The 18,084-nt window shown below is 38.4% G+C and overlaps 4 protein-coding genes across 7 annotated transcripts in view; 3 read left to right on the top strand and 1 right to left on the bottom strand.

Moving 5' to 3' along the window:
• Nucleotides 1–3,947: 3,947 nt before the first annotated feature.
• hgd (homogentisate 1,2-dioxygenase) lies at nt 3,948–12,010 on the top strand. Its single transcript, XM_055151004.1, has 14 exons — nt 3,948–4,078; nt 5,088–5,159; nt 5,593–5,681; nt 5,774–5,879; nt 6,282–6,341; nt 6,440–6,531; nt 6,607–6,641; nt 6,725–6,804; nt 7,106–7,205; nt 8,407–8,531; nt 10,418–10,522; nt 10,608–10,734; nt 10,974–11,155; nt 11,230–12,010. The coding sequence occupies exons 1-14, from the start codon at nt 4,064–4,066 to the stop codon at nt 11,371–11,373; spliced, it is 1,332 nt and encodes a 443-aa protein (XP_055006979.1). The 5' UTR covers nt 3,948–4,063; the 3' UTR covers nt 11,374–12,010.
• A 374-nt stretch (nt 12,011–12,384) lies between these two features.
• ndufb4 (NADH:ubiquinone oxidoreductase subunit B4) lies at nt 12,385–14,981 on the bottom strand. Its single transcript, XM_020925728.2, has 3 exons — nt 14,766–14,981; nt 13,828–13,971; nt 12,385–12,527 (listed from the first exon to the last, which is right to left on the bottom strand). The coding sequence occupies exons 1-3, from the start codon at nt 14,940–14,942 to the stop codon at nt 12,465–12,467; spliced, it is 384 nt and encodes a 127-aa protein (XP_020781387.1). The 5' UTR covers nt 14,943–14,981; the 3' UTR covers nt 12,385–12,464.
• Nucleotides 14,364–18,084, top strand: part of myripb (myosin VIIA and Rab interacting protein b) — a 140,916-nt gene continuing 137,195 nt past the window's right edge. For all 4 annotated transcript variants that reach the window (XR_008631830.1, XR_008631829.1, XM_055151002.1 and 1 more), the window contains exon 1: nt 14,364–14,422. The gene's annotated coding sequence lies outside the window, so the exon portion shown is untranslated. The remainder of the gene's footprint in view (nt 14,423–18,084) is intronic.
• On the top strand, nt 14,959–17,409 carry LOC129408125 (sperm-associated antigen 16 protein-like). Its single transcript, XM_055151005.1, has one exon. The coding sequence runs from the start codon at nt 15,056–15,058 to the stop codon at nt 15,764–15,766; it is 711 nt and encodes a 236-aa protein (XP_055006980.1). The 5' UTR covers nt 14,959–15,055; the 3' UTR covers nt 15,767–17,409.

Below are 18,084 nucleotides of genomic sequence, written 5' to 3'. Positions count from 1 at the left end.
GTTTATTAACAATACTGCACATATGTATTGTTTTGGGGGTATATATATTCTATTTTCATAATTTGTTTTCATGACAGGCCTATAAATGTCTGTAGTTTGATGAATATACTATATAGCTACTATACTTAACTAAGCTAACTGTCATTTTTTTCATACAGTTTTGAGTACCCCAATATATGTGCTTTTTTTTTTTTTTATCCAATAAAACCTTCTTTTTTCTTGTTTTAATTACATTATCCCATTACACAGAAATTTGACTATGCTTGTAAAATATATTACTAAGATGCAGGTATTACTTAATTCCATCTTTCTTTTAAATCTAAAACCATTCCAAGTACCCCTTGGCAAGTGCTTGTGTACTCCCAGGGGTCCCTGTGCCCCTGGTTGGGAAACACTGGCCTAAATCATCAAATATTAAAACTGAAGTACACTTCTAATACTTAAATGTGCACAGTTTAACACAATGTTTTCTGCTCAGCTCCAGTGAAATGTTAAAATGTTTCATGAACTTGCATTTAATGAATTCGTATAACTTGTTTCCATGGTACTAGATATGTTTAATGCCATATAGTGGAATTCTAGGCAAGAAAATAACATCTCCATGGACACAAGCAGGTGGCAGACCCTTCACCAGAAAAGTTACATAGTGCACTCTATAGGCTCTATAGGCCCTTTGTATGTGCTCTAGTTGTGGTTGAATCTGAATTAAAAAGCTTTAGATTGCTCAGTGTGCTTTCTATTATAATGATGTTTTTAAGTCATTATTGTTTTTATTTGTTCACTTTTTCAGGCTTTCTTCAGTCAGATTTAGCATGTCTTGGTGACACAGGAAGTTTCAAAAGCTTGTCTCAAAACTACACGCAGAATCCCATTTACATGATACCTGAATGATCTGAGTAATCTGCTTTTGGATGAGGTGACCCATTTAAGTGTCATATGGGGAGCCAGTGATATTGATATACATTGATTTTGTATAAGACATGTGTGTTGAAATGCTCCCAAAGTGGGCATAAAGATGTCATCAGTGTACAGAGGCGAGAGAGAGACTGTTTATGCATATGTACCCTGCAAGGTGAGTGTATCATTTACCATCAAGTCATTGGGTTCAGCAGGCATCTAATAACAAAGCATTTATGGCCCACTTACTCATGCATAGATACAACAGTGCCAGTGACAACAACATCCCAGCGCCCCGCATCTCCCAAAACACACATCCCGATTGGACCCAAATACTCTAGAATTCTATCATCAGACTCAGCCACGAAATTAAAATGGCTCATTTTCTGTCTCCATACAAGGAGCAGATCAATTTCCGGAGAGTAAGACGTGATATTTTCCTGCCATTGGGCTTTCTCGTCTCTGGCACAGCACCCTGACTGTCTACCAGCAGGGGGCCCCGGCCTGACTGCACGCCTCAGCGGAGAACAGTTACTTCTGCCGCCGCGAGTTTATTTGCGCCTCGCTATGAGAATTGCCATCATTTACCCTTCCCCTGTGCCTCCCAAAAAGAAAAGAAATAGACAAGAAGGAAAGCGAGGCAAAAGTGAGGAGGCCAAATTGATTCTTTTTGATACATGCTGCATGGGGGACATTAGGCACCCCTCGTTTGACCGTCTATTTGGGAAAATGAACTGAATAAATTTGTGGTAATGTATATAGGCCTTTTGGGAGGCCTTGCTGTTGTTCAAGTCAGGAATCAAATGCTCATCCCAGCATGCAGTGCAGCATCATCTGGGTTTTATTAGAATTCAATTAATCATTCTCTTTCTCAGTAACTCAGTGTGAGTTAAACATTACAGTATTAGTAACAGGCTAATGAAAAGGCAAATTATATTTAAAGTTATAGAGTTCAAACGAGACTCCTCACTGTTTTCAAGAAATTCACTAGTTTTAAAACTTTGTTTGATTTATAATCCTGAGGATTTTTTAAATGTATTTGTATTCTGTATTTTGTGAATATTAGGCCTTAAAACAAATGCCTTAATTCTACTAACATACATTTTTATAGCATCTTTCAAGACACTAAAAATCAGTTTACAATGCATTATCCATTCAGTCCATAATCAGTGGTTCCTTCTGTAGCCACAGTTGCCCTGGGGTAGACAGAAGCAGGGCTGCTTATCTGTAGCCTCCTTTACCACCACAATTCACTCACTTGTCACAAAGGGAAGTGTTTTGCCCAAGTACACAACAACATTATCCACTGGCCCAAGCAGGGATCAGTCTAGGTTGGTGGATGAGCACTGTAGTGTACACTGGTGTCCAGACTATGGTCTGGGGGTCAACTGCAGCCTTCAGACCTATGTTTGTTGACCCTGCTGAACTGGCCCAAATGACCAGGCAGTATCAAACTGCATTGTGAAACAAACCTGACATTAATGTTCCTAGCCTTATTAGAAGTACTGGACTGTCTCTGAATGCCGTTTGAGTATCTTACTATATTTACTAGTCTGTGACTCTCCACCTCACAGGCCTAGGCCAAAATGACTCTTTCCCAGGTGACACTGTGAATATATAAATCTATAAAATAGTGAATGGTCCTACATTATGCAAAATTGCCTCTTGTGAGCTCTAAGCCATGTTATAATGTTGTCACCTCCTCAAAAACATACCTGGCGTTGCATTTTGTTTCATTCACATATATTTGAGTAACTCTTTGTTAATAGTCTGTCTAGTGTCTACATCTCCAGAACTCAAAATGCTCTGTTCCACATTGTGATGTCATGAAGTGTAGTTTTTAAGTTGTTAACTTGAGACCTTTTTTTCTTTTAGTTAAGCTGAAATAATCCAAATGATTCTAGTAAAGGTGTATGGACTTTAAAAACACAGTGGAGCACTTTCCATATTACCACATGACATCACAATGTGGAATAGTTTGAGAGAAAAACTCATTTTAACTATGCAATGTTTGAGTGTTAAACATGTGTGAATGAAACAAAACACAGCTCCAGGTATGTGAGGAAACAACATTATAACACATAAGAAAATAACATAATACGGGCCCTTTAAAGACAGGATTGTATAAACATGCTTGCCAGTCAATGCTGAAATACTTAACTTAAAGTAAGTTATTATAGTTTACACTCACCTGACTCTCTTGTCACTTTTTTTTATTGTGGAACATGACAAAGTGTAAACAGCATACACCACATAAACTGTCTAATTTAATTGTCAAATGTGAAGTCAGTCATTGTTCACTTCTTCTTTCATCTTTCATCTTTGGACTAACTTTGGAGTAACTTCTCTGTCTCACTGGCAATAGTGATTGTCACGTTATTCCATTCAAAAAATTGAACGCTGAATATTTATGAGGCATTTTTTGACAGACAATATCCTCAGATAATCCTCAAAAATAAATGTAAGCTTTTCATTTCCTATATTTAATATTTTTATATTAGAAGTAAACCCCTCCATTTATTTGAGGTCAAATTTTGCACAGATGTCGGTCTTTTCAGGACGTGGGGAAATGCTCGATGACATGTTTGCACAGAGTCCATCTGAGGTCTACACAAATAACCCAATGGCAATATTTTGTTTCTCTATAGACCTATGTAACAACCATGTGTACTGACATTGCATTGCTACTGTATCACTTACTAGGGCTACACTTTGGTAATTTTTATTCTTATTAGTGGGCTGATCGACTGCATTATTTAACTTCAGGACAATATAGGATCCAATTCTTTAGCCCGCGTAGCTACAGTGTGCTGACTACTGATCACTTCTGTGCTTACTATATCCAAAAGCTCTTGCACGTGCGATTTACCTTTCTGACTTTTTATGTATTCTTGGCTCCAGTTTTGGCAATGGACGTTGTTTGCGCTGTTTTTTGCCTCTGGCGTGCCCTGTAGCCTTTGCTGTTACAAGTCCATCCGCTTTTGCGTCACGGGCCCAGTTCAGGCTTAATTGAACCCAGATTGAGAAAGCGTTTAAATCCAGCCCCTTTCTCCTGTGTCCGCACACCAGCACGCGCTTTACCAGCATCTGAGCAACGACAACACGCTCAAGCAGACAGGGAATACCAGACCTCAGTGACATTTTGGAGTGCAATAGATCATTAAGCATGGCTGGACTTAAGGTAAGACCAAACAATTTAATGACACTTTTCAGTCAGACGTTTTATTATCAACTTCCAAACTGTACAACACTGCATGGGTGAATCCTGCACTATAGACCGGATATACACACGAAACAACAACGTGTGCAGCGTGCTCAAACTACACCGTGTGATAGTGAACACCTAAACAACTAATTTATGTCTCTAAGAAGTTTGCCACTGCTTTGTACCGCGCGTTAATGTGCAGCTGAGCGCAGACTGAAGGGTGGCGCTGTTTCTGACCAATCAGAGAGCAGCATTCAGCAGCTGCCCAGATGTGACATGAGAGGAACGCTAGACTCGCCTGACGTACTGCTAATGTTTAAAAGGCAAATAAAGCTGGCCTACTGATGACAGAATACACAATTTACCGATTCATATATAGACCTACAACTCTGTACTTTATACTCACTAAATACAAAACCTTTTTAATATCTAAGACTGACTTGAGTCATACAAAGTGAATATGGACTTGCAAGTTAACATTTATGCTTAGAAATGTGTTCTTCATGCTCATACAGTATAATATAGGGCTGCAGCTCACCAAGCATGTAGCTGTGCATACATGACCGCAACTTGTGGAAAACATCCAGGCCTTTGTCCTGGCTGTGCAGATTCACAATGACTCAGCAAGATTTTGGGGTGACCAAAATATACATGTTGTTTATTATATGCAATACAAAAATGCACAAATAAAGCATGGTATAATTGTTATATTGATCAAAATGAAGAAAATAATTATCATAGTATAATAGCACTGTCTAATGGTTTGCAAGGAGGTGGTACATCCAGCGTTGCCACAGTTTGTTTTATCATGTATCTAATATGAATCAATATGAAAACAATTAGGAAAAAGACCAGCCGTAATGATAAGCCTCAAATTTAATTATAACCAGCATGAGCACATTTGTCATGCATCACAATGAAGCTCCACAGAGCTCTTTATTTTTCATTTTGAACTGTGTGTCTGATGTGTGTTTGTCTCTCTCAGTACATGAATGGCTTTGGGAACGATTTCTCCTCTGAAGATCCACGCTGCCCAGGGGCCTTGCCCGAGGGACAAGTAACTCAAAACTATGCATTTTTGTTTAGACTAAGTAACCTTTTGGTTGGGGATCCGTCACCTGCTTGTTCCACAATATGACAGCTCTACCTTACATTTATTAAATTACAGTTGTTATTATAGCTTAAAAATACTTGGGTTAAGGTGCATTCTGACCATGAGTGGGGTTGCCTCTTCATAGAGATGACTTGTAACTTAGTCTGGTTTGGTGTCAGTCAAGATAAAAAGGTTTAATACCCTACTGTGAAACTTTCCAGACAAAGCAATAACAACTCCATGGAGAAAAGCATTTGACAGACCCTCCACCATAAAGTTACACAGTGCACATTTAAATTTACAATTTCAAACACTGAGAAGGAATATTGTGTGTTTTTAAATATTGTTCTGCCTCACCACATATCAGAGATAAGATTTTAGTTTTGTGTGTGTCCAGAACAATCCTCAGGTGTGTCCTTATGGCCTCTATGCTGAGCAGCTCTCTGGCTCCGCCTTCACCTGTCCAAGGCCAGCCAATAAGAGAAGGTAAATGTCTCTTTAACAGAAATTAACTCTGACAAGACGTTTCAAATTACAGTTGTAATTAACCCATAATGCATTTCTTTGCCTGTGTGTAGCTGGTTGTATCGCATTCTCCCATCTGTCAAACACAAGCCCTTCACTCCCGTATACTGTGGAAACATCACCGAGAGCTGGAATGAGGTGGACCCAGATCCTAACCAGGTATATACCATTTACAACCCAAAACCATGACCACCTCACCCACATAATAGATGTGTATGTCACTGTGACACTATACAGTTAGCGGTTTATAGTAGCAGTAGTAGTAGTACCGTATTAGAAGATATTAAAGAAACTGATTTACAGAGTTGGGAATGATTGTCTGGCCACCCAAGACTGCACACCTTTCCAAAAATTTTACAGAAAGTTTGGAGGGACTGTCCCGAGTTTGTCTATTGTTCTATTTTGATTATCAGGCTGAATTTTCTGGTTGATAGAAACATATTCTTACTCTATAAAGACTGATGGGTAGAATAGTTATAATCTCATGCCTGATTACTCTATGACACTGACCGTTTTATTGTTGCCATGCAATGTACTAAACTAATATGCACTTATTCACAGCTAAGATGGCTCCCTTTCACCATCCCGAAATCTCTGGACAAGAAAGTTGACTTTGTGGCTGTAAGTTTGATCTATGTTAACATGTTAACATCTTATATTCATTATCTATTTTATTTTCTAATTTTAATCTTCAAATGTTTAATGCTTTTATGTTGTAGGGTCTCAATACACTGTGTGGTGCTGGTGATGCCAAATCTCGTAATGGCATTGGCATTCACATGTATACCTGTAACACTTCCATGGTAGACAGGTATAATGCTAAAAGTATACATGTTTTATATCAAGTTGCTGTCCTGAGTTAGATCTGTATTTTTTCTTGTTGTAGGTGCTTCAACAACTCAGATGGAGACTTTTTGATCGGTGAGCTCTTCTGATGTTTTCACCAAAACAATGAAAACATACCTTGTTTTTCCCATATTTCTAAACCTCTTTTGTCTCTGCAGTCCCCCAGCAGGGCGGTCTCCTGATCACTACAGAGTTTGGGAAGATGATGGTCGAGCCGAACGAGATCTGTGTCATCCAGGTGAGTGTGTGTTTTGCTATCCGGCCCATTTGAACCGAAATACAGAGCGCATCAATAGCCTACTTACAATATTTAGAAAGACTCACTCCTTTCCCTAGTGACCCCTAAAATAAAGAGCCATAGAAAGAGGCTATAGATACACAAAGACTGACCATTACAGTTGTGATTGCGGAGAATGCGCCTGTTCCCAAACACAATATTATATGACCTCAAGGGTCACCTCAGCATCAGTGCATCCCCTATTTTATACATAACAACAGTGTAATTTGAGTCTCTACTGTTGGACATGTTCACTTTGCAGCAAGGGATGCGCTTTGCTGTGGATGTCTTTGGAGAATCTCGTGGCTATATATTGGAAGTGTATGGAGCGCATTTTGAACTCCCCGACCTGGGACCCATCGGTGAGTATTTGCGGTGTTGGTAATATTGGTTTGGAAAATGTCTCTCCCAGTCTGCATGCCTTTTCTGTACAATAACCACTGTTGAGTCAATCAATTCACTCTTTTCTCAAATGTAGATCTTTGTGTATACACTGTAGTACGTATAGCATCATGTTTATTATTTATGGTGGCTGGAGAACTGGGTGTCTGGAAACGGGACTTGGCAGACCAAATCTCTCCAGTTGATACTGTTATTATGTCCTTGGGCATATCAATCTTACTTTTATGTAGAGGTAGGTAGAGTAGCCAAATATACACCCAAGTAGCACTACTGATAAATTAAGACTGATCAAGGAAAGGTAAAAAGTGGTGATTCAAATAATGACAGAAGTTGAGAACAAGAAAAGGAAATAGTACTGATGTACTGTTTTGAACATTTGATTTATGATATTTATGAGTTAATGTAATCTGGAAAAGAAAAAAATTGCAAATGGTCAAATGGTTAATTGATTAAAGATCCTATATTATACCAAGCTTGAGCTGTGAGCTTTAAGCCATGTTATAATGTTGTTATCTCACCAAAAGCAGCAGAATAGTGTTTTGTTTCATTCACACGTGTTTGAGTAATCAGTTTATTCGTTTGTCTACATCTCCAAACCTCAAAACGCTCTCTTCCACCTTGTGATGTCATGTAGTGGTAGTTAACAGAGAAGTTAACAGTTACCTTTAATCTTTAGTTTAGTAGAGACTGGCAATTCCAGGTCTTAAATCACCCCAAATGTTCCTAGTGAAGGGTTGTGGAGTTTAAAAACACAGTGGAGCACTTCCTGTATTGCCACATGACATCACAAGGCGGAACAGAATGTTTTCTGTCTGAAAGAAGAACTCCAGGTATGTTTTTGATGAGGAAACATTATAACATTGCCATAAAGTTTGTTTTACTTACATAGCAGGAAGCATAACCTTTAATTGCATAAAATACAAAATATAATCAGGAGAAGAATGGTATGATAAAACTACTAAATGTAAATGACTACTAACTACGCACCCCTGCTTGTGTGAATATCTTATGTCTCATTGGAGATGCTATAGTAGTGGACTGATTGCAGCTGTGGCCGTGGCTTTAGATATCTCTCTCAGTGAAGCTAAACAAATTATATAATTGTAAGGCAATTAGAAACGCTTATAGCAAAGCACTGACAATCTCTCCTTTTTATTACAGGAGCAAATGGCCTGGCAAACCCCCGGGACTTCCTGTGTCCGGTTGCATGGTACGAAGACCGCACCGTGTCGTCAGGTTACACAATCATCAACAAGTACCAAGGAAAACTCTTCGCCTGCCAACAGGTTCTTGTGACGCTCCTGCACTTCTCTCATCTCAATTATCCACACACAGACAGGCACTGACACATATGGCGCGCTGGCCTATTACCCCGTTGTTAAGTTTGTTTTTGCTTCAGTAAACACTGCAATGACAATGAATAACAGGAAACCGTCCAAGTGGCGCGTGTGATCCATTAGCCGTTCCCCTCGATTGGATTGCCCTCCCTGATGATTTAATATCGAAGCGCGTTGGTGTGTTTCCGCTCCGGCTCCCTTATGAGCTTTAATCACTCGTAATTAGTTAAGACCTTCTGGAGTTCCATGCAGTGTACCTGTGAAGAAGAGAAAAAAACTTCCTGTAGTACAGCATTAATTTGAGCATGATCCTCCCCCTTTTCTCAGTGTCCTATTGCGTGCGTAATTGGATCGGGACATAATGTGTGACAGGCTTTTTTTTTTACCAAGACAAGCTGCCAAAGTGAGGGGCCATGTACCATCGCAAAGCATGTCAATCCACTGTGTTATTATTAATCTTGCAGAGTACAAAAGGGCAAGATACTTTTTCCAAGCAAAACAAACACTTACCTGCCGCTACCTACTCACTGTTGGGTCAGGGATCAAGAGCTGCAAACTGTTGGTGGCACCTAGCACTGTTTTTTCAGCCTGTCCTCTCCTTTCAGAGCGTAAATGGTCAGGCAAGTGGGGTAACGTGCAGAAAATAAGGCGTAGGATTCATTTTAGGGAAGATGTTGGCTGCTTGCTGTTCTGTTCCCCCGCAGAGTTCTGAAATTGCTCAAATTAACTTATTATTTGCTTGACTGGACCAATATGTCTGTGTTTTGTGTGCATATGTGTGCAAGCGCCCGTGTTCTTTCATTTTCCCTTTCAAATTTAATCAAATTGTGTAGTTTCTATAGTTGGAGAAGATAATACATTCACTTTTGCCTTATTTGGAGTTATTTTGCAGGACAAAGCTTTACAAGTCAATTCATACATTTATTTTTTTACACTTAGAATATTGCAATTTGCAAACACACCACAGACAAAAGCTGATCAGCTGCTAGTACACCTTGTTAAATTAAGTCAGTACTGCAAAGTAATATTGATCTAAGGATGTTTGTAAATATGCAAGACTTCTACAGTACACTTCATTTGTTAATTTTAATTTTAATTATTGGTCATGTTTTTATTCCAGAAAATAAGGGTATTGGGAGACGTACAATATTGGCAATAGATGCAGAGCTTACAGTGCACCAATATTTAAGAACATATATATTTAACTATATGTATAAATAATCTTGTATGTTAATGTAAAGGTTTATTGTTGAGTGAAAGTTGTGCTGTATTCTGTTGAGTGTGTGTCTGTGTGTGTTTTGTGTGTGTAAAGAACATGGGGGTCACTGAAAAGGCAGCTTGAGTTGTAATGAACTATATTGATTTCAGAGCTGCCGTTGAATGTCTTTTTCACAGTGGCATTATCAGAACAGAGAAGCTATATAAAATTGCAGTGGTTTTAACAATCAAAGATAAAGAAATATCTCTGCACCTACTGTTACCGCGCCCCGCTCCCTCCCCGATAACTGTGCTGCTGTGCGCGTCAAAATGCTCAAAGTTTGGGAAAGTTTGATTGGGAAGCCAATTACATCATAATACCTGGAGCCGTGAATCACAAAGAACAGGGGAATGAAAAGAAGAATAAAAAAGCGCACCCTCTTTCACAATCAACCCTTTTCATTACAAACATTTTTTCTCTTTATGTCAAGGAGTACTTTCTCTGAGAATTTAAGATTACAAAGACATTATTCATTGTTCCTTTTCTCCAGTAAAAACCCCAATTTAATATCATTTGTGTTTGTTGCCTGGTTAGACTTGTCATACAATGTTTGTTTTGTTTTGTGTACTGCACGTAGGATTTCTCGCCGTTCAATGTGGTCGCCTGGCACGGGAACTACACACCTTACAAATACAACCTGGAGAACTTCATGGTCATCAACTGTGTGGCCTTTGATCATGCGGTGAGATACAGTAATCACATTGTTAGGGTTTTTAACTTCATGTTTACATACACAAATAATCAACATTGTTATGGTAAATCTATAGGACCCATCCATCTTCACTGTGCTGACAGCCAAATCTACTCGTCCTGGTGTTGCCATTGCCGACTTTGTCATCTTCCCCCCTCGCTGGGGTGTGGCCGAGCATACTTTCCGTCCTCCATACTACCATCGTAAGTGAATACCCACATGAATATGAGACTAATACTCTGCTTTTATACACTTTTGATTGCACATTTATATAACAATGTACCTTTTCTAAATAGATGAGGTCATTTGACATCTCTATGCTATATATCAGTATAATTATATTTGAAAATAGCCCCTTGTCACCAGAATAAATGGATAAAACTCTCAATAAGGGTACTACCTGGGTGTGTTGTGTAACAGCTCTCCCTTGTGGCATTTGTAGGCAACTGCATGAGCGAATTCATGGGACTGATCAAGGGGCACTACGAGGCCAAGGAGGAGGGCTTCCTGCCAGGAGGGGGCAGTCTCCACAGCATGATGACCCCACACGGCCCTGATGCATACTGCTTTGAGAAGAACAGCACCACTGATCTTGAACCTGAAAGAGTTGCTGAGGGAACTATGGTATGGAAAGCACTTAAAATGTAAATATAAAACTTAAACACTGGTTTGTGAATACTATGGTCTTTTTCTTTCAGGCATTCATGTTTGAGTCTTCATTCAGTATGGCGGTAACTAAATGGGGGCTGGAGACCTGTCAGCGACTGGACAAGACCTACTATCAGTGCTGGGAGCCTCTACGCAGCCACTTCAACCCCTCCTGGAGACCCTATAGGAAGTAGAAAGAAACTTCCAACATAAAATGATCTGAGCAAAACTCAAAAGGCCTATATAATGTAATTTTTGCTTTTTCTAATTGCTTTAAACCCCATATCCTTTGAATTTCTGAAATTTGTCAGTAGAGGAAGGCCTAAGTGAGATGCAAAAAATAAATAAATAAATAAATTTACAGTTGAGGATTGAGCCTTATCAAGAATATTAAGGGAAGCTATCTGAGTATTGAAATAATCAGAACAAGTTGTAATGAAACCGTGAAATACAAAATAGATCGATGGATTAGGATGTGCTAACATAGAGGAGGAACTGAGAGTTTCAAGCTCTGAAGAGGGAGATGGGCTAAATATTATTAATATAGGATTACTCTAATATGAGTGGAAGATACATAATATAATGTAACACAATTTTGATACATAGTAAAATACATTATATAAGCCTTTTAAAGAAAGCATACCACATTATCCCCTTTAAAACTAACAAAGTATTAAAAAAATATGTGATTTTTAATAACTCAGTAATGTTTGCCCAACCTGTCATGTATTGTTATTAAAAGCACCATGCTCTGTATTTAACAATGGACTGGACTAAAAGTGATGCTTGTGATCAAACTTTGGCAAGTATTTAATTTTGTGACTAACAACTAAAATAAACATCGATTTATATAACTTAACAATATGTGTTCAGGTTTTGTGAAATATTAAACAGGACATTAATGCTTTTATATATTTTATATTCATCATTATTAGTGCTTAGTTTGGTGGGATAGTTTAACATCAGTTAAGTGGCAGAGAAAAATGACAGTAGCAGCACTGAGTTCTATCCATGTCATCAGTACAAAAAAATCTCACACAAAATGAAGGGACAATTTATACACGGAACACAAATTTCTGACAGTAAAATTATAAAATTCAAAGTAGTAAAAAAAGGGCAATTTAGGCAAGAGCTTCCATCTAAAATCTTAAAATATAATTATGTTATGGCAAGGCCTAATACTGACATTTAAAACTCTTGACACCTTATTTTCACAATAGAACTTTATTTTACTTATAATCATTTCACACATTTAAATCACAAGAACTAGACTTTGTACAGCTGCTCATGATGACAGAGCAAACTTGCGTTCACGGGTCCCAGCCTTAATCTGCGCCTCTTTTCGATCCTATAAAACACATAACATTATGGGTTAGCAGAGTTTCCATAGCAACACAGATATCATATCACCTCATCCTTTTCACCTTGAAGATATTTTCTCTCAACTGCATGTTTTACAAGCAAGTATTTTATTATTTTCAACAATTTTCCACCTCCACACAGCAAGACAAGCATGATAGCAACAGTGTGACTATTGAACCAAATTTTATATCGCAGTTTGAGTGGACAGGATTTAGAGGGTGAATCTCCATGACAATAGGGGAGCAAGAACAAAATTGGACTGCATGTGAAATGAGGTACTTATTTGCGAGTAAACCCAGGAACATTTTGTACAGCTCCCAAAATGGTAATTCAACACTGACGAGTTCTTGACACTATTCAATTTAAGATGGCAAAGTTGTGTGAGAGACTTTGTTCTTGGTATAATAAAACATACAATGCTGTGTGATCATTTTCTTATTGTTAAAAATGTTTGACCACATTCCTATTATGCTTCCTCATTCTATGGATGCATTATATTGTCACGCAAGACATGATTTGTTCCATAAATTGATTTGAAAAAAAGTTCCTGCCAGTGGCGAAGGAATACTATATTGTCATATATTGTATTAAAAACACACAAAGAATGAGAGTTTCAGGGGGTTTTCTTAGTTAAAAATGCAGAACAGGTGCTCCTCAAGGACAAGGTTAAGAGGCTAACTTACTTTGAGAGAGTACAAAAGCAAGTAAAAAGGTCAGGCAATCAAATGGGATGAGTTAATGTGTTTTGACACAGTGGTGTCTTTGTCACTGCATAGATTTTAGTGCCCATTTAACACGGAGATTATGTCCTAGATGTGTAAAAAAATATATGTGTATTGTTATAACCTTTCTACAATAGAAGCATAAATAGACTTGAATGGACAAATACAGCTACACTAGTTGAGTGTACACATCTCAGGGTTGCATAGTTATGGTGAATAAACATCTCCTGTGCTAGACATCCAGAGTCATCTACTTCTCTTTCAGGCTACTTCAATTATTTCTACAACATAAAGTAATATTTTGAAGGCATCCACAACTCTGTTTCCCTATGAAGATATACAATGAAATGTGTCCTATAGTCCACACCAGCCTTGGCAGAAAGCCAACATTAAATGTTAAATAAAATAAATAAATGCAAGTGCAATGTACTGGTAGGAGTTAACATAGACAACATGTTTTCTGTTGTTTAGAAACATGATGTTATGGGCATTTAAGCAGTACTTAAAAAAAAAAAAGATAATAATAAGGATATCATTGCTAAATTGCTTGGTATTAGGACTTACCCTGTCTGTTTTGAAGATGTAGTAGAGGGTAAAAAGGGGAAAGACTCCAAACATGAACCCAAACATAGAAGTCTTGAATGTTGGTCTAAAGTGCGAATAGGGGTTGGTACGAGCATACACCCAGCGCGTCAGTGCAGGATCTTCCTGTATGGACCATACAATTTACAATTCAAAAATGCAATACATACAAAATTATTAAGACGATAGGAAAAGTTGCCAAAACATCTGACAGTCACTATGGCTTAACTATTTTAGAATGATCACTGTTTAGATAAAATGTAATTATAATTACTAGACACATCATGATAATGACTCCATTGACTTATCATTCAATACATAAAACTGGAATAATTATTTTTGGGCTTACAATAATGGGCAGAGTGAATTTGAGATTTGAATGAAATGTCTATTTTGAATGGTTTACTACATTATCTTGCTTTATAGTTATTGTGTCATGTTATTGTTTGTCGTTTTCTGTAGCAATATATCGTGCTTCAAAACGTGTTATCGTGACAGGCCTAATAATCACTGCTAACAGTGGGCACCTGTTGGCCTGGCACGGGCTGAAGCGGACACTGAGAAACCTGCACCTGGGGTACGTCTCCTCTATTTTCTACTTACTTCACTTGACAACGTTATTGATCAGAAAATGATGGACATAGTTGTAGTTGGATAGTTTAGAGATATTTGTATCCAAACTATTTAGCTAAACTGGTAGATAGAACAAACAAATAGACTAACGCTGGTTTCATTATCGGTTCAACAATTCTGCATCGTTTGGTTTAATCAATCATCAGTGTAGTTTACTAAAAGCAGTATACTTATCTACCTCTGTTATACTGTACGCACACTAATTCTACACCGAGATCTTTCTGCACTGCATCTCTGGGCTCTCCTAAAGGGTGACATTGCTAGCCAGCTAGCATGTAGCTACTTACAATGAGCTCCTTTCTGTGCGGGTTGTTCAGTTGTGTTTGGTACTGTCTCTTCAGATTGGCTCGCAGTGCGGCTCGATCTTCTTCTGCACGTCTCTTTTCTGGTGAAAGGTTAAAATAATCGTTTGGATCCAGAGTTCTCGGCCGAGTGGCCAAGGGCGCTTCTTTGTAGTCCGCCATGTTTGTTTGGAGAGAGCGGAGTGAAATCTCGTCAAATATCGCGTGATTGCCGCCGTTACCATAGTGACGAGTCAAACTTCTGTACCAGCACAGAAGTTGATCCAAATTACATTATGGACATTATGGAGGAGGAAAATGAAAGTAACCCCGACGTATGGCTTCATACCTCTAGTGAAACTGAAGATGGCATACTTGAAGAAGACCACAGAGACATGGGAGAAGACAATTGGAGCTCGATACAAGAGGAGCACGACTTGAAAGCTAAAGAAAAAACAGCTCAAGAAGTTAATGATGTTTGTGCACTGCCCGCGCACACAGCGACCCTGTCTGTCAGCGGGGCCAGCGCAGCGAGTAATGCCAAAACTGTGGTCGAGTTTTTATGCAGTTTTCTGTCCCAGATGGGAATGACAGATACTCTGGACTGCTTTCAAGCGGAATGGCACGAGATGGTTGTAAATGGACAAATTGATCCTAGACGTATTGACGTGATGCCAAATGTGTATATCCAAAACTGTCATTTGGAAAACGAGCTGCAAAACGCCCAAAAAGAAATCCAGGAGTACAGCCAGGCCATCGCTGCAGCGGAGGAGACTGTGATCAAGATCCAAAAGGCCAAGGACGATCACTGGCTCAGGCACAAGCGCGTGATTCAGGAGAAAAACAAGGTTATCGAGGATATAAGAAAACTCACAGCCCGGTGCAATGAATACCAACCTAAAGTCAAGCAAATGAATGAGAAATATCAAGAACTTGTGCAACAGACAAAAAATGCCACAAGGGTAAGGGACGAGACTTTGGTCCAGGCAAAAAAGCACAGCAACTAAACCAAAAGCACAGTATATAAAAATAAAGAGTTACGATATAAGTTTAATATTTGTTTATCCTATTTTTAAGTTAGGATGACTTCAAAACACACTTCCAAAAGTTCTAAGGATGTTGCATGTACTTGCCATATCCACCATAAGAGGGCGGCATTGGAAAGAGAATACTGTGAGCCATGCTGTAATCTTGTAAAGAGAGGCTCTGATGTTGTACAGTGTCTAAGTGCCTAAATTATGGCTCATCTACCCCTTTTTAATACAAAGCACTAGCTTCTCTGCACTTTGAACCTCCAAATTCAATAAAAGATCACACTTTGAACCCAAATAAATGAGCAGTGGAAAATGTAAATGAAATATTAATCTGTTTTTGCCCTTCTGGTGCTCAGAGTTCTACAATACAAGTCTATGGAAAGTTTTGAGGCATTTCTTCTGCACTTATTTGAGGCTTTTCAAATCCAATTCATTGTTATCATAATTTGATAAGTGATGTTGAGTGATTCATAGAAAGATGGAGGCATTTTTAAAACCATACATCCTGAAATGGTTTGCAGATACAGAAATCAAAGAGAAAAAAGCATGAATATATCAACACTGTTTTGCTTTATTTAGTTTGAAGTCACACTGCAGTTTGAGATATTAAAGCAGAAAATGATCTAAAGTGCTTTTTAGTTGCTCACTCAGTTGAAATACCGTAACAGTAGTCTCATTAAATGCCATTTGTCTGTAGCTATGTGGTTAGTTGCATGTCTCTGTTGCTCCACCCACAGTTCATCAGTTGGATTGGGAATTTTTCTTGCTTCAGTATCAAATGTGTTGAGCTATCGAACATCCTGTTATTTTTCTGTCTGACTCCTGCTCCTCCCTCTGGGACATATTGTATTCACTTCACTGCTGTATGACCTTTTGTGTTGTAAAAAACAGACGTCCACATCATGTTTCTTGTTCTGTCCTTTTTTAACCAATTCAGCAAAAGTCACATTTTTAATTTTGCACATTATTTTACCATTATCCCCTAAACATTTTCTTTGCAACACTCAATCTTAAGGTATAAAATTGATTTTTTTCTGTCGGGGTCTATTCCTCTCTTAATAAATCAGCACTCTGGGACCTGTACAGTGGACAGTGGGTCAAACTCAGCAATATTTTCTGCTTTAATGTACAGACCACAGCAGAGATTGGCTCCTGCTGGTGACTCAGCAGGCATCCATCATCCTCAGAGCTACACAGATGAATTACTGAGGAATAAATTTGCCCAAATACTGTATTTTTACCTGAATATAAGGCTCAGCATCAGTTTGTGAAACTCTTTGCTATTCTGCTCTATATTTAACCTCAAAGACAGCTATTGAGGCTGGAACATTTTCAATACAGGACCACCTTCATATGAAGTAGCACTGGATGTGATTGTCTGTTTTTACTGAACTGTATGCTATTTTTAAAATTTTAAGTTGAATTAATTTTTTTAATCCACAAATCATGAAACTAATTTATATTAATGACTAGGTCAATGTTCTCACTACGATACCAAAATTAATGACTAATTTTACCTACATCCTACCTCTCATGAAAAACAGAGGGAGAATCTTGTCATCTGACACCCATAGTCACTGTTCTAATCTTGGGAATTGTTCATTTAACTTTGTAAACCAAGATGGATTTTCATGAATTGCGGAGAACTCGATTCAGAGTGCTGCACATCAGTCTGGCATGAGCCAGGTTATTGTTAATTGTAAAATGTGATGAATCTCTTAATCAAAGCTTTTTATAGCATAGACTTGTAAACAAGGCCCCCTGCCATTTCCATAAAGGGCATCCTGTTGATATATTGATCTGACTTTACATTGATATTAAACCTGTGGCTTGTTTTCCTGTGCATGGGACTATACTTCTGGCAGGAGGAGTTGCCTGTTTTTTGTAGATGATGTGTGTGAGGTGCAGAGGGACAGAGGGACAGTCTTTGACCTGTTCCTGACGAGATGGGATGTGGCAGGAGAAGAAAGGAGGAGACAGATACAGCCTCAGAGTACAGTCTCAGTCTGAGTTCAGCTGCACTAGGGAATACAGGGGCAGCACTCAGAGCATACTGAGCTAAACACCATGTCCTCACTGTCAATTACTAACTAATCATGTCCTACAAAGTTTGAAGGCCTTTAGTTTAGTGAGAGAGTTTCAATCTGACATTTTAGTTTAAATGCATTTCATGTTCCTCTTTCCCTAAACTTAAAACACTCTTGTTTTGCCTCCATTGGCATAAAAGTGCTGAGTGATTTGTTTTTTATTCTATAGGCCTCCAGAGTTATTGTGATACTAAAATGAAAACT

The sequence above is a fragment of the Boleophthalmus pectinirostris genome, unplaced genomic scaffold (genome assembly GCF_026225935.1).
Source record: "Boleophthalmus pectinirostris isolate CB_2022bp ecotype Guang Dong unplaced genomic scaffold, ASM2622593v1 HiC_scaffold_15, whole genome shotgun sequence".
NCBI lineage: Eukaryota > Metazoa > Chordata > Actinopteri > Gobiiformes > Gobiidae > Boleophthalmus > Boleophthalmus pectinirostris.
This window is presented reverse-complemented; position numbering and strand designations above follow the sequence as displayed.

Coding starts and splice junctions, on each gene's coding strand:
- hgd (XM_055151004.1), top strand. Junction 5,682..5,773: donor AGGCCAGCCAATAAGAGAAG/GTAAATGTCTCT, acceptor GCCTGTGTGTAG/CTGGTTGTATCGCATTCTCC. Junction 5,880..6,281: donor TGGACCCAGATCCTAACCAG/GTATATACCATT, acceptor ACTTATTCACAG/CTAAGATGGCTCCCTTTCAC.
- LOC129408125 (XM_055151005.1), top strand. CDS start 15,056: ATGGACATTATGGAGGAGGAAAATGAAAGTAACCCCGACGTATGGCTT.
- ndufb4 (XM_020925728.2), bottom strand. CDS start 14,942: ATGGCGGACTACAAAGAAGCGCCCTTGGCCACTCGGCCGAGAACTCTG. Junction 13,972..14,765: donor CGCACAGAAAGGAGCTCATT/GTAAGTAGCTAC, acceptor TGGTCCATACAG/GAAGATCCTGCACTGACGCG. Junction 12,528..13,827: donor ACATCTTCAAAACAGACAGG/GTAAGTCCTAAT, acceptor TGTGTTTTATAG/GATCGAAAAGAGGCGCAGAT.